Genomic DNA, 14,459 nt, shown 5'->3' with positions numbered 1-14,459 from the left:
CCTTAAGGGACCTGAACTAGGCACTAATAAGGAGTTTAGGCCAATATTAACAAAAGAGACTTCACCTATTCCGTTATGATTCACAACCCCTTATGACCACTTGCTGATCTAAATTCTCCATATTAAGAGCTTCAAAGTTCTTGTACTCTTGCATATTTTGTAGGCGTCGAATTCCATCGTATGCGCACAGGCCTTAACTCGACATCAAAGTCAAATGGCCTCCAAATATATATTAGAAATTAGGTTCAAGCCACAGCTAGGCCAGACACTACCTTCGCATCTAGCGATGCACAATCTTAGAACTCTTTTTGTATTTTTTTTTTTTTTGGTATTTTTTTTTTTTTATGAAAAGAAAACTAGAAACGGAAAATTAACAGAAAATTAAGAGCAAAGAAAGAAAGAAGCTAGCAGCACCATGTTTGGCTAACCTCTAGAAGACCACGGGGGAGGCCATCTATGCTTCATTCCAAGCTCCGATGTATCAAAATTTGTAGGGTAAAAATCCCTCCTGTGAGAGCTTGTAGGAAAAGAACAAAGATACTTCTCGTTGAAGAATTTGGAGGAATTTGGCTCGTGAGAGGGGTACTCTTGCCCCCCAAGTATCTTTGTTGGTTGACAAGGCATGATCTTCAATTGTAATTTGGGAGATGACGGTGTCCCAAGATCGGCTTTGTCGCCAACTTCTCTTGATCAAAGGGATGATCATAGGTCATAACTTGCCCCCAATGCATCTGATCAGTAGCCACGTATTTGGCTTGATCAGTGGAGAAATCAGATATTTGTTCAGAGACAATTGTATTGTCAGAAGAACAATCTTGTTGATGACCTTTTCCATGCACAGCCTCTGTGTAAGGCTGTGACTCACCAGTGAGACCCTTAGGTTGATTGCCACCTATAGGCAAGTTAGTCTCAGAAATGACCTCTTCGCGAGCAGGTTTTTGACGTTCCAATTCGCCTTGCTGCGAATTAGCCAAGCTGGAACCTTCCTCGCGTAAGGTTGTGAACTCAGATGTGATGTTCGCGGCATGTTGAGTGGTCTGTTTGTCGCTGCTCAAGAAAGGCTTATGGAATTGTTCTCTAGCTTCTCGAGCGTTCTGCTCAATTTGTTGGTCCCAATCGCGAAACCTCTGCTTTGTTTTTGCGATCAAACTGGCCATTTCCCTGGCTTGCTTTTCTTTATGCCTCTCTATGTTGGCCATGATGATCGCGAGCTGTTCCTCAATGCTTGCCCCCTCTGGGATGGGAATAGGCATAAACTCATCATTAATGGCAGTATCGCCAGTGGTGGCAACATTGACCATCTATTCACTTTAGGAATTTCTTTTGGTAAAGATTTTCCCCTGGCATCTCCATGATGGCGAACAAATGCAAAAAGACTCTAGTATAGTCCCACCGGGCGTGCCAAAATGTTTGTTTTGAAGCCCGGTGGTTGAATGTGCTTCAAGAGAAAAGCTTCTGATGTTGTCCCACTGGGCGTGCCAAAATGTTTGGCTCCAGAATTTTGCTGCAGGAGGGAGGTTGACGAATGTTTGGCAATGTTGGTAAGACACGCTTTAGCAACCTTGTCGCGCTTGTTGAGAACTTAGATCATCTTAGAGATGTTTGTTGTGAATGTGTTTGTGTGTCTTGGTCGCAGCACTACCGTCGGCTCCCGAGGAGACTAGGACTGAAGTACGTTGACAGAGGGTTTGGTGGCACTGAAAGTCGGCTTCTGAGAAGACTAGGACTAGGAGTGTGATCACCGGTAAGAGAAAGAGAATGAGAGGAGTTTCTCTTAGAGAGGTTGCTCTAGAGAGAACTTAGATCATCTTAGAGATGTTTGTTGTGAATGTGTTGGTGTGTGGTCATGGTACTACAATTGGCTCCCGAGGAGACTAGGACCGAAGTACGTTGACAGAGGGTTTTGTGGCACTGAAAGTCGGCTTCTAAGAAGACTAGGACTAGGAGTGTGATCACCGGTAAGAGAAAGAGAAGGAGAGGAGTTGCTCTTAGAGAGGTTGCTCTAGAGAGAACTTAGATCATCTTAGAGATGTTTTGATGTATGTGTTTGTTTTGGTGTCTTTTGGTGTTTGTTGTAGCCTCCATATATAGGCTACCAAGCAACACTATTTGGCCTTAAACAACTCATAATGGGTTTGGTTTTAGCACTTAAACATTAATGGAATGTTAGGTTTAAGCACTTAAACACTAATGGAATGTTAGGTTTAAGCACTTAAACACTTAATGGATTTGTTAGGTGAGAGCACTTTCTGCTCCTTTATTCCTTTAATTTTTATCTCCACTAAGAACTCAGATTTAGCCTTCGACTTCTCATATGAAATGATCCAATATGAGTGTAGATTACTGTGGTAAAATTTCAGAATTTATTTCCATGTGGTTGGGCCGGAAATGCTGCTGGACCTCTTACAGGTCCAGTTTTCCAGTTTTGCTTCTGCAGAAAATTGGACTGATTGTTTGAAGGCCTTCCGCTCAAAACAAGCTCTTGCACTCTTCATAAGAAATGATTCTTAGGATGTCTAGAGTGAATCTGGAAAGTTTCAACTCATTTGGAGTTCATTTGTTTAGTCTTCCACCCCTCCTTCCTTGTTTAGCTCGGTTTCTCCTAGTCGAAGTAGGAAAATGTGCTAAACTTGACTTTTCATGCTTCTATAGTAGGCTTTATTTAGCCTCTAAATATATATTTCGAACTTGTCGACAATATATAGCTTGAGCCACTGATATTGGCTCAATTTATCCAAGACGTACCTTGTCAGGCCAAAATGTTCATTTTGGGTCCAAACAATATCCAATATAAAGACCTAATCATCTTTGAGGACCCATTTTGGTGCGCTGTGGTGGCGCAATTGGCACATAGACTGCACACCCAAATATGCGTAAGTGTGAGACATCGGGCTCATACCCAGTTACCATCTGGGAAGCAGAAAATGGTTGGGTGGCAGTGGGCCGCAGACGAATAAGCACAGCTGCATGCAATATTGCATAGCCCCAAGCAGAAATAGGGAGATTGGTGCGCATAACCAATGCTCGAGCAACCATTTGAAGTCTTTTAATGGCAGCTTCTGCGAGACCATTTTGGGTGTGTATATGAGGTACATGGTGTTCAACCTCGATCCCAATGGACATACAATAATCATCAAAAGTTTTTTATGTAAACTCTCCAGCATTGTCAAGACGAATTGACTTAATAGGATAATCAGGGTGGTGAGCCCTTAATTTAATGATTTGTGCTAGGAGTTTAGCAAATGCAGCATTTCTTGTGGATAATAGCATGACATGTGACTAGCGTGTCGATGCATCAACCAACACTATAAAATATCTAAATGGTCCGTAAGTTGGTTGGATAGGTCCACAAATATCACCTTGTATTCTTTGCAAGAATGGTATATTTTCTTTAGTGTCCTTTGCATAGGATGGTCTTGATGATCGTACCTTTGCTAAAGGGCAAGCTTTGCAAAACAAATGATATGAAGTAGTTCTTTGGACCAATCTTTGGTTCGTACTTCTTTTCGTTTTGAAGAATGGATGTCTGTGTGAAGTTTTTAATATACGGAGCATCATATCACGACCTGGGTGACCCAAACGGTCGTGCCAAAGTCTGTATGTGTCAGAATCCCATAAATTTTCATTCATGACATGGTTGGATTCAATTACTCTGATAGTGGTTGCATATAATCCACTAGAGCGACACATGAGTTTCTCTAATACTCGTGTATTTCCGTAGTTATTAGAGGTGATGCAAAGGAACTCTTGTCCATTCTCACAATGTGTTTCCACATGAAGATCATTGGCTCTTATATCTTTAAAACTCAATAGGGTTCTTCCAGCCCTAGGAGCATATAGAGCTTCGGTGATATTAATATTTGTGCCATTCGGCAACAAAAATTGAGCTGGTCCTCGACCATGAATCAATTGTGATGATCCTGACATCATAGTTATTGAAGATCGACTAGGCGTCATCCATAAAAATAATTGCCTATGTCGTAATATAGTATGTGTGGTGCAACTATCAAGAAGACATTCCATTTCTCCGGAAAACATACTGAAAAAGAATAATAAAGTTCGGAATATTAACACATGTCCATGACATTGAATGATAATGCGATACTTTATTAATAAGGAAATAACCAATGATTACATCAAAGTTTTCCAAAGTCTATTCCAAAAATAAAATCAAAATGAGACAAATCGTAGTCACTCAATCCGTTTGGTAACTCTAATGAAATATGACCAGGAAAGTAGAGAGATGTTGGTGGAGCGAGGCTCACTTAAGTACCCTGATCTCAATTACTTTCCTAGACATCATACTTCATTTGATGCGCCACTGAGAAAGAGTTTAATACAATTGTTATTTATTGATTATGGCACATTTGCCATTCTTGGAAAATAGAAAGGACTATTCTAATCAAAGTCTGAGGCATCCTCGTGCACTTGTTTAGCTTTGAAGTCCTCTATGGTGAGATTGACATCTTCACCATCTTCATCTTTGGCAAGGTTGGATTCTTGCTCCCTGAATTGCCTATACTCCTTGTAGCTTTTAGCTAGTTGAGTACTTACATGGCATTGCTTGAACCAATGCTCGATTGATCCACACCGATGACACATGTCATTATGGTTGCCTCCTTTCATTTGAGGTGCAGGTTGTCCATGTTGTGGATATTCCCTAGGAGGGTTACTGCTACAACCACGTCTCATGGTGCGACCTCCACGGCCCATATTGTTATTATATCCTCGGCCCATGTTGCTATCGTATCCACCTCTCCCACGTGTGGAGTTGCCACCACGTGTGGAGTTACCACCACGTGTGAAGTTGCTACCACATGTGTCCGCTCTAAAGTTGCGGTTTTCTCTCTTTATTGGGGTGGTTATATGGACCCATTCGTCTTTATTGTCCCCTGTTATTAGGGTACTGCTGTTTGCGCCCTCTTTTGGGTGCATTATAATTTGCCTCACGAATGCTCTTGGTTCCAATGGGCCTTGAATAATAATTCTTTACAAGGATGTTGTCGTGCTTTTCAGCTACCGACAAAAGATTGATGAGCTCATTAAACCTCGTAATTCGTCCAGCATTGACTTCAGTGCGATATTGCTTTGATATCGCAATTGCTGAGACGGGGATGGTGGAGAGAGTCTTCTCAATTAGTTCTTCATTTGTGAGAGGCTTTGCACAGAACCTCAACATGGCTTTGAGGCGAAGAGCTTCTGAGTTGTATTCAGCAACAGACTTGAAGTCGGAGAAGCGTATATTGTTCCACTGAACCTTCAAGTCAGGGAGGAGGGTATCTTGCATATTACCAAAACGCTCTTCTAGCGCTACCCATAGGTCTCTGGCATCTCTGATTGACATGTACTCTAATCTGAGTGCTTTATCCATATGGCGTCGCATCAAGATAATAGCTTGTGCATGCTTTGTGGGTGTTCGTTGGAACACAAGGCCTGGATTAGGTGCCTGGATTATGGGTAATATTCCTCTTGAAGTGAGGTGGTTCTCAACGTCGGTTACCCAACTATGATATTCCGAACCCGTTGAGTCAAGCATTTGAAAGTCGAGTCTAGGTTTATTCGACATCCTGAAGATAAGAAGAGAAGATATATTAGTTTCGGAGTTTAAACTTCCACGAAAGCTAAAATAATAAGATTTCCGAGCTATGCTACCAAGAAATCAATTTCCAATAATATTTAGACCAAAACAATGATGTTTGCGGACACTCTTAGTCCGAATATTATGAACTCTCTTAGTTCATGATTACGAACGCTCTTAGTTCATTTAGCGTGAATTTCTGTAATCCCGCTTTTAATTGTAAGTTCCCGAGAAAAAGAAAGAGAAGAAAAATGGAGTAAAAACTCAAAAAACGGGAACTTTTAGTAAATAATACCTTGGAATAATGTTGCCGGAAAATTTGACCGGAAAAGGTTGTCGGAGGTGACCGAAAAGTCGCTGGAAAAGTCAGGAAAATAGCTCGAAAAGTCGCGGGAAAGTTGTCGAAAAAGTATCCGGAAAGTGGCCGGAAAAGTGTCCCAAAAAGTGTCAGGAAAGTGGCCGGAAAAATTGTTGGAAACTTGCCCTACAGATCTGTCGGCAGCAGCTCGGCAGGTGGCTCGGCAGTTGCTGCGCAGGTCCTCGGCAGGTGCTCGGCAACTCTCGGCAGGGCTTCTCGGCAGCGTCTGCGCAGCTGCTCGGCAACTCTCGGCAGGGCTTCTCGACAGCTTCTGCGCAGCTGCTCGGCAGCTTTCGGCAGGGCTTGGCAAGCCTTTGGCAGCACTCGGCAGCAGCTCAAATCTTCTGTCAGCCGGTTCAGGCAGTTTCTGGCTTGTTTTGGCAGTTCTGAGGCCGGTTCTGGGCTTCTTGGATCAAGGGCTTTGATATGTGATAGGGTTTGGAGGTTTTTTGTATGGTTGGAAAAATGGCTTTTATTGCTTGATGAACTTCCTCTTCTCTTGTCGATTTTCGATTCTAATTCTAGAGCAATTTCGTGCTGATAACGTGTTTGAGGACAAGCATAAATTGATACAGAGAGAGAGAGAGAGAGAGAGAGTAATCTTTCAGATAGAATGGAGGATTCAAGTGGTTTATTCATCTCATACAAAGAGGTATTTATAGGAATACATTTGAAGTGTGAAAGCTCAAAGAGTAACTCAATTTGATAACAACTTCATTTACAGCTGCAGCTCCACATGGTGATTGTGATGATGATAATTGCCATGCTTGTTGCACTTTGGCATAAAGCTTGTCACACAAGTCACTATACCTACATTATACACTCAAGTACCTATTGTATACATGATATAGACATTTATACCATGACTCATATATACAATATGATTCATATATACTACAACATATTATTATTATTATTATTAATATTATTATTTTATCCTTATTGTGGCAGCAGCACCATAGATCAGTATTTCTTGATCTTTGCAATTCATTCAATTCTTACTTGATATTTCTCTGATTCCTTAATTGTGAACCAATTAATTCCCAACTCCAGAAATGCGATAAAGATGCATAAAATACGAAAAGTAAAAGCGAAAGGGTCGTGCAGATTCTTTTGTGTGATCTACGACTATCATGAATGGGGTAATTCGATCAAAAAGTAGCTGCATGTGGAGCCATAGAGATGCCAAAGTGATGGTGTCCCTCCTCGAAAGAAACGAACTGGGTACAAGAAAGGGAAGAGATATATAGCTAGCTGCCGTTGATAATCCTCTAGCTTGCTTCCGCCTTTTCAAACTGATCCTGAACCAATCTCCAAATCGATCAAGAAATGGCTGAGGCACTCGTCAACCTCCTTGTTGAACAATTGGGTTCAGTTGTTTACCACCATACAAGTGAAGGGGTGAAACTAGTTTTGAAAGCTAAGAAGGACGTTGACAAATTCAGAAGCACCCTCAAACTTATCCAGAATGTGCTTCACGATGCTGAGAAGAAGCAAGTGTCGGATCCCGCGGTGAGAGACTGGTTGGTTGAGCTCAAAGACGTGTCGTACAAGATGGATGACGTGCTGGACGCTTGGAACACTGAAATTGGGAAACGAGAAGCTGAGAAGCAAGAAACACAAGGTTCTGATGTGGAGGTACGTTTCTCATTACGTTCCAATTGCATTTGTCTTGACCGATTGAATGAGGTAACTCATCGTTATAAGATTGGTAGTGCAATAAAAGATCTGAATGAAGAGTTAACTCAGATTTATGTTGACAAAAACAAGTTTAGCTTTCAATCCATCATGCCTGCTGCTGCACTTAATGTTGAACAACCTAATCCACGGCGTATAACTTCATCTTTCGTCGATGTATCGACCATATGTGGGCGGGAAGTTGAAAAGGAGAGGTTGGTGAGTGAGTTGTTAGGGAAGGAGAGTCCCGGCCTTGTCATCCCCATTGTAGGGATGGGAGGATTGGGGAAAACAACTTTTACCCAATCAGTCTTCAAGGATGCACGAGTTCAAGCCCATTTTGATATCAAAGCATGGGTTTGTGTCTCAGACCCTTTTGATGTCATCAAGATTGCAAAAGAAATCCTTGAACATGTCAATGGAATAAAATCTCAAGATAGTTCAAATGTGTTGCAAATATTATTAGAAGAGATCGAGAAACGTATCAAGGATAAAAAGTTTCTCCTCGTCCTTGATGATGTGTGGACAGAAAACCAAACAGAGTGGGAGAGGTTGAGTTTACCACTACTAATGCAAAGCTGTGCTGAAGGCAGTAGAATTTTGGTGACCACTCGAAACCAGGGGGTTGCTCGAATGATGAAGGCAACCAGTCACATGATCATTTTGGAGAAGCTGAGTCATTCAGATTCTTTGAAACTATTCAATATAATTGCATTTTGGGATAGGGAACAAGATAAGTCCAACAAGGGGTTTGGAGATATTGCTGAGGAAATTGTTAGAAAATGTGATGGTCTGCCTCTTGTTCTGAAGACTTTAGGTAGTCTTCTATTGCATAAGCAAACAATCAGAGAATGGGAAGAAGTTCTCAACAGTGAGACATGGAAGGTAAAAGTGGTTCAAGAAGAAGTTTTTCGACCATTATTACTCAGTTATTATGATTTGGCTTTGGAGGATAGGAGTTGCCTTCTGTATTGTGCTACTTATCCCAAAGATTTTGAGTTCGACAAAGAAATTCTTATCAAGCAGTGGATGTCACAAGGCTATTTGAATGTTGGAGAAAACAGAGAAGAGGCAACACAAGGTAGAGAAGTTTTTGCCAAGTTAATAATGCGATGTTTGTTCCAAGATTTCAAGCAAAATGCACTTACCAAGGAAATCATACACTGCAAAATGCATGATACTGTGCATGATTTTGTACAATATCTTAGCCAGAATGAGTGTCTTACTATGGAGGCTACGGGTACTCATGGAACAGAGACATCGAGTGCAAATGATAGGGTTCGCCATTTGACCTTAATGTCAGCACATGATGGTCCATTTCCATCTTTTATATCAAAATTAGCGAATAACAAAATTTTGCGTACCCTGACAACTTTTGGTTCAAGAATTACTGCCATAGACTCAGATTTAATTTCACAGTTGAAACGTCTAAGGACTTTGAATTTGAGTTGCAATGACATCTGTCAACTGCCAGAGGAGATCGGTGATTTGATATATTTGAGATATCTTGATTTGTCTGATAACCGTAATTTGAGGAGATTACCCGAAAGCCTGTGTAACTTGTGCAATTTGCAAACTTTGAGGCTTGATTTTTGCGAGTGCCTTGAAAAGGTGCCTGAGAAAATGGGGAAGTTGATTAACTTGAAGCACCTTCATGTTAATTTTTGTAGATCGCTTGAGTACTTACCAAAAGGGATTAAGCGTATAAGGAATTTGCGAACACTAGACGGGGACCCATCTGTTCATTGTAGTGAAGTTGCCGAAGCATTGACATTAGGAGATCTGAGAATGATGAATCAGCTTCGCCGTCTTGACATCCGTATTTCAAGGGTTGGGGAAAATGCTGCAAGTGAGGCCGAGAAAGCAGAATTGAATCAAAAACTGCATCTTTCTTATTTACGACTTATTCTGTCTGACATCGACACAAATTCTGGGGTAATGAACGCCTTGCGACCACATGAAAATTTGGAGTCTTTGGTAATTTGGGGGTATAAAGGCTCCACCTGGCCCAATTGGATGACGACGTCGTATTTAACTAGATTGACAGCCTTTCATCTTTGTGGCAGCCAGTTCTCTGTTTTGCCTCCTCTCGGGAAACTACCGTCTCTTAAAGTAGTCAGGCTGTTTTTGTTTGGTCCGGAAGAGATTGGAGCTGAATTTTACGGAGTAGAAGAAGAAACATCATTATCCTTCCCGAGTCTGGAAACACTCTATCTTGGCAGATTGTGGAGTTTAGAAAAGTGGGAATTAGGTGGAAAGGCAGAAGAGGATTCTTCTAATTCCCAAATGAAATCAATTTCAATAATGCCACGCCTTTCTTCCTTGTATATTCAGTCGTGTCATAGACTAAAACAACTGCCAGACTTCCTTCTGCAAAATGCATCACTGCAGAATCTTTTCATCGAAGATTGTTACAGCTTAGGCCGCCTTCCTGACGAGTTCATCTCTCGCATCCCAAACGTCACAATTAGTGAAACCTCATATGATCCCATTTTCAAAGGAAGGGAAATAGATACTGAATACACCTTCTGGTATGTAATTAATTGATGAACTCGTATTCCTGCACCATATTTAGTTTTTCTAATTGCAACCTTTGTTTATTTATGTTCTTTGGCATCTTCAGATAATCGTTAGCCGTGATGCACTGACGTTACTTACAGTCGATCAAGTTAAAGATTTCAAGCACCCTATATCCTGGGTGGATTTTCCAAGACACGATGACACTTGGGTAGGATCAGACTCTAGTTGTATGCATCATTCTGGACAAGACTCTAGTTAAGCATAACTGACTCAGAATCACAATGAACCTTGAAGTTGTCCAACTGATCGATTTGGCTCTGCAAATGGAGCAAATGTAGCAGAGAAACTAAGGTTTGGGCAAATTGCTTGTAATGTTAATATTGCACCTTCTTATTCAATCCTACGAGTATATATACTGGTTTCTGGTTCCTTCTACTGTCCAAACATAAATTTGATTAGCTCCAACTTGAGAAATGAATTCCGTCTTGATCAACCCATTCTATGCACTATGCAGGAGGATTGCTGAGCTGTGATACACCACTCGGGAAACTTGTCTTGCATTGAGGCATCCATGTGACTGATTAATGTGCTTTCCATGATTCTGCCTAACTTATAGGTAATATATCATTCTGTAACCCATCGTAAGAGTTGAAAAGCTTGATGAATGTTAGGATTATAGTACACAGTTGCACCAATAAGTTAATGAAGGTTTCCAGTCGTGGACAACTCAATGAACTCTCATACTTGGGAGAGAACTCGATCATGTGTCTATTCTATCTTCAAATTTATAAAACTTGGAATCTTATTTTTCTAGTTGTTGATGTCAGTGTACCAATCTATAATGTTGCAGGTCCATCTATAATATCACAGGTTCCTTCTGTTATGGTCAGGACTGTCCCTTGAATGAGGATATGAATACAACGGCACCTCCATATCAAGATTCAAGAGGTTAAAAGTATCACAGCAATTGAGCATTATCAAGGGTCTTGGTTTTTAAGGCAGTGACAGAAGCCAAGAGCATACTCCACATTGAAGATCTTACTAGTTGCTTATAATACTTTTATTGCCTCTTCCAATAGTTCGGGCTCAGCATTCAACTCCTGCTCAAGGGCATTTGAATTCACACTTCTGGTTTCTTTCTTCACTTACAAGTAAGTTCAAAGGGTGCAATTATAACATGTAGGAAGTTAGTAATTGATGTTTCACGCTTCTCAAGTGTTTGGATGTGAGGCTATATGAAACCTAATGTGAAAATTATATGCAAAAGATTGTAATTTATCGTCATGAACTTTGCAGAAAATAGTGTAGATTCTAAAGTTTGCAGTTGCTGGAGTTCTCAAGACATGATGACACTCTGGTATTCCTTCACTTCATAAGCCCAACTTCAGATTAAAATTCTTACTTAATTTTCTAGTAATAAAGGTTGTGTTATGCATATTGTGTAGACCACAATCTTCCCCTGTTATTGGTGGAAATCTTTAATCATAAGGACTCAAAATGTTGTTGGTTGTCAAGCTAATGAGGTGCTATGGTAAGCTATATACCTCCATACACTGGTACAGTACTCTTAAAATATTATTCCTATGGTTCAAGGAGACACTTTCTGGAAAGATATGTCTTCAGTTCTTGACACCCGACTGACACTTGATCATCATCATATGAGAGAAGACTATAATTGTTAGTAACTGCATCATACTGAATTCCAGTGATTACAAGTACTGGTTGCTAAGGTCTTGAACTATCAAAGATTGTTTAAAATCCAGATAGATTAAATAAATATATATGATCTTGATCAACACATTCTATGCAGGTGGGATGTTAAGCAGATACAAACACTTCTCTTGACTTCTGGTATCCGTTTGACTGGTTGGTCAGTTTCTTATATTCATTAGGTAATTTATCACAATCATCTGAAATGATCCTATGCAATAGTTTAGAGAGTGCTTTTAGTTGACAGTTGTTAAATTCTAATATCATTAGTTTCCATAGCTAGCTTCCTTGGCATCAGAAGAGTGGATTTGCCCCCAAGGTCTGAATTGAATTTATCTTCAAGTTTCCATCAACTCACCTGAAGGCAACATAAGGTTGTTATGTTTTAATATATATATATATATATATATATATATATATATATATATGCTTTAGTTCCTCTCCTCCATCGATAAAAGTGCCTTGGAGACATGCTTATTTGACCATCTATGCACACCACTTGTGTTTTTTTAAGGAGACAATTCTTCTTCTTTCTTTTGCTCTAGTTGTTAGAACATGCTTTAACTATAGGTTAAGAAATGAAATCCATATTGACTAACATTTGATGCAGGAGCATTTTCGAAGCTTTCCTTTGCATATATTGGCGTTACTTGGCTCTTAACTAGATGTACATCTGTATCTGAAGCATTTCTATATATGTAGCAGTTGAAGCTTGAATTTGCACTTGGTAGTTCTTGTATTCTAATATTTCAAAATTCAATATCTAATTTACATTGCATTTGATTTTCTTGCCTTAGTAGCAGAAGCTTTTTGTTGCATGAAAAAGATGGAAGTGCCAGTGTGACCCATAGTCCCATTCGGTCTACTGCTAAGTTTCCAAATGTCCCCCGAGGTTTGTTGTTTTGTTCTAATATATATACTTTCATTGATTTTTATTTTGAATGTTCATTTTAGAAAGAAAAAAAATGATGCTTAAAGAAATGCTTATATGGTTGTTATTTCGCAGAAATTTGGCCATGCCTTGACAAAGAATCAAATTTAGCATAACTGGAGAAGCAGCATATATATGGTAGCAAATTTTCTTTAAATTGAACATGATGGAGGTTCAATTTTCCCATTCTTTAATAAGTTATATTTTTCAGATTTCACACTACTAGACCTTCCCCATGTCTAGGTTTAAACTGCAACTACCAAAAACCGCTTGGAGTGAGTGATTAGAAACTACTAAGATATTTGGGGGATATAAATTAAATGTCCCTTGTGTCTGTAAGACAAGATTGGAGATGCTGGTTGCTTAACTAGAAAAAATAAGTTCCATGCCGGACCTGTCTGAAGCAGTGATGCACTAGCAATTAGCAAGGAAAACTGTCTGCCAGTGTCATCCATTTGAACAGTGGATGAGACTTACCTAAAATAGGTAATATCTCAGTCGAAGGCTTGAAGTTCCACTTGCTAGATATTTTTCAGATTCGAATTAATTTCACTCTATAAATCCAGTATCTGATTTCCATAGATCTTCTTATCCTATTGAGCTGAAGTTTATAGCAAGGAAGAGAGGGAAGAGTGGATGTGGCCCAAACTGATCTCATTCAAATTCCCCAAAAGGACATCTCATTCAAATTCACCAAAAGGACAAATAATGTAGAGGATATTCAATGAGGGTTGCGGTTCAAAACAACTTGGTCATGGTGAAAACTGACTTGGAAATCCTATTGGAGTCCAGTGGAACCAAATTCTAGTAAAAAGAATCACAAAAAAGCAGAAGAACAGCATGACATGGGTTTTGTCAGCAGTGGAACACTAAGGTGTATATTTCTTCTATCACGAGGACTGGGTGACTTGTTCTACGAGTTTTAGGATTCACAATTTCTAAACTTTTTTGTAACTCCGAGAGGTGACTTTGTTTCCTAAGGTCATGTACGAACTACAAGTCTTTTCCAATGCTCTGGATTCTTTAAGTTTCTGCATTTGAGACTAGGAGATGCTTATGTAAAATTTGATGCAAAACTATATAGAATTGTAATGATGATTTTTTGGCAGGTGAGATCTCAAAGTAGCAGTGGAGCAGCATAACATGATACTCGGGTAGTCCTTATCGCATGCAAAACTTTGTAAGTTACCTTCAATTACGGACCATGGAATTCATAATCTTGTAAGCCAATACAGACAAATTCTTCTGTTATGGATATGATATAAATCAAAATCTACTGTGTAGGAAATGTAGAAGCATGGAGACTCCAAAACCGCATCGGAGTTGTCAAGCTGGTGATTAATCATTAATGAGATGAGGTACTATGAACTATAAACTAGACATACCTTTGTATCACCATGCAAGGTTTATATGTGTTTGTGGTGTGGCTGGCATTTTACTTGCATTGCAATTTTTATATGGTGTCAACATTATTTCTATATGTCCTGTGATTTCCTTATCAATTTAATCAAGTCTTAAATCTTTGTTTGGATGGAGAGCGACTGCACGTTTTGAGTTAAGTTGCAATTGCTAAAGAAGGCATTTCGGTCTATATTTCCTATTAAATTTCATCAGTCATTGTTTTCCGAAGAGCAATTTGTCATATGTTGTAGGTCATGTCTTCCTAAATTTGTCCTGTATTCATG

The 14,459-nt window shown here is 39.7% G+C and overlaps 1 protein-coding gene across 17 annotated transcripts; it reads left to right on the top strand.

The window, feature by feature from the left end:
• The first annotated feature begins 6,951 nt into the window (after nucleotides 1-6,951).
• On the top strand, nucleotides 6,952-14,132 carry LOC112176653 (putative disease resistance protein RGA3). Of its 17 annotated transcripts, none has more exons than XM_040510632.1 (14): nucleotides 6,952-10,144; nucleotides 10,237-10,484; nucleotides 10,648-10,749; nucleotides 10,984-11,284; nucleotides 11,430-11,490; nucleotides 11,579-11,664; nucleotides 11,944-12,025; nucleotides 12,123-12,162; nucleotides 12,641-12,735; nucleotides 12,850-12,912; nucleotides 13,018-13,260; nucleotides 13,382-13,648; nucleotides 13,884-13,954; nucleotides 14,059-14,132. In XM_040510632.1, coding segments are annotated over exons 1-2 (2,880 nt in total). In that variant the 5' UTR covers nucleotides 6,952-7,265; the 3' UTR covers nucleotides 10,238-10,484; nucleotides 10,648-10,749; nucleotides 10,984-11,284; nucleotides 11,430-11,490; nucleotides 11,579-11,664; nucleotides 11,944-12,025; nucleotides 12,123-12,162; nucleotides 12,641-12,735; nucleotides 12,850-12,912; nucleotides 13,018-13,260; nucleotides 13,382-13,648; nucleotides 13,884-13,954; nucleotides 14,059-14,132. The 17 variants fall into 17 exon arrangements, with proteins under 17 accessions (XP_040366566.1, XP_040366565.1, XP_040366560.1 ...); XM_040510631.1 differs by having other exon boundaries at nucleotides 12,123-12,217; nucleotides 12,647-12,735; XM_040510626.1 differs by having other exon boundaries at nucleotides 12,123-12,217.
• Nucleotides 14,133-14,459: the final 327 nt, after the last annotated feature.

Source organism: Rosa chinensis, chromosome 7 (assembly GCF_002994745.2).
Source record: "Rosa chinensis cultivar Old Blush chromosome 7, RchiOBHm-V2, whole genome shotgun sequence".
In the NCBI taxonomy this organism is placed as follows: Eukaryota; Viridiplantae; Streptophyta; class Magnoliopsida; order Rosales; family Rosaceae; genus Rosa; species Rosa chinensis.
This window is presented reverse-complemented; position numbering and strand designations above follow the sequence as displayed.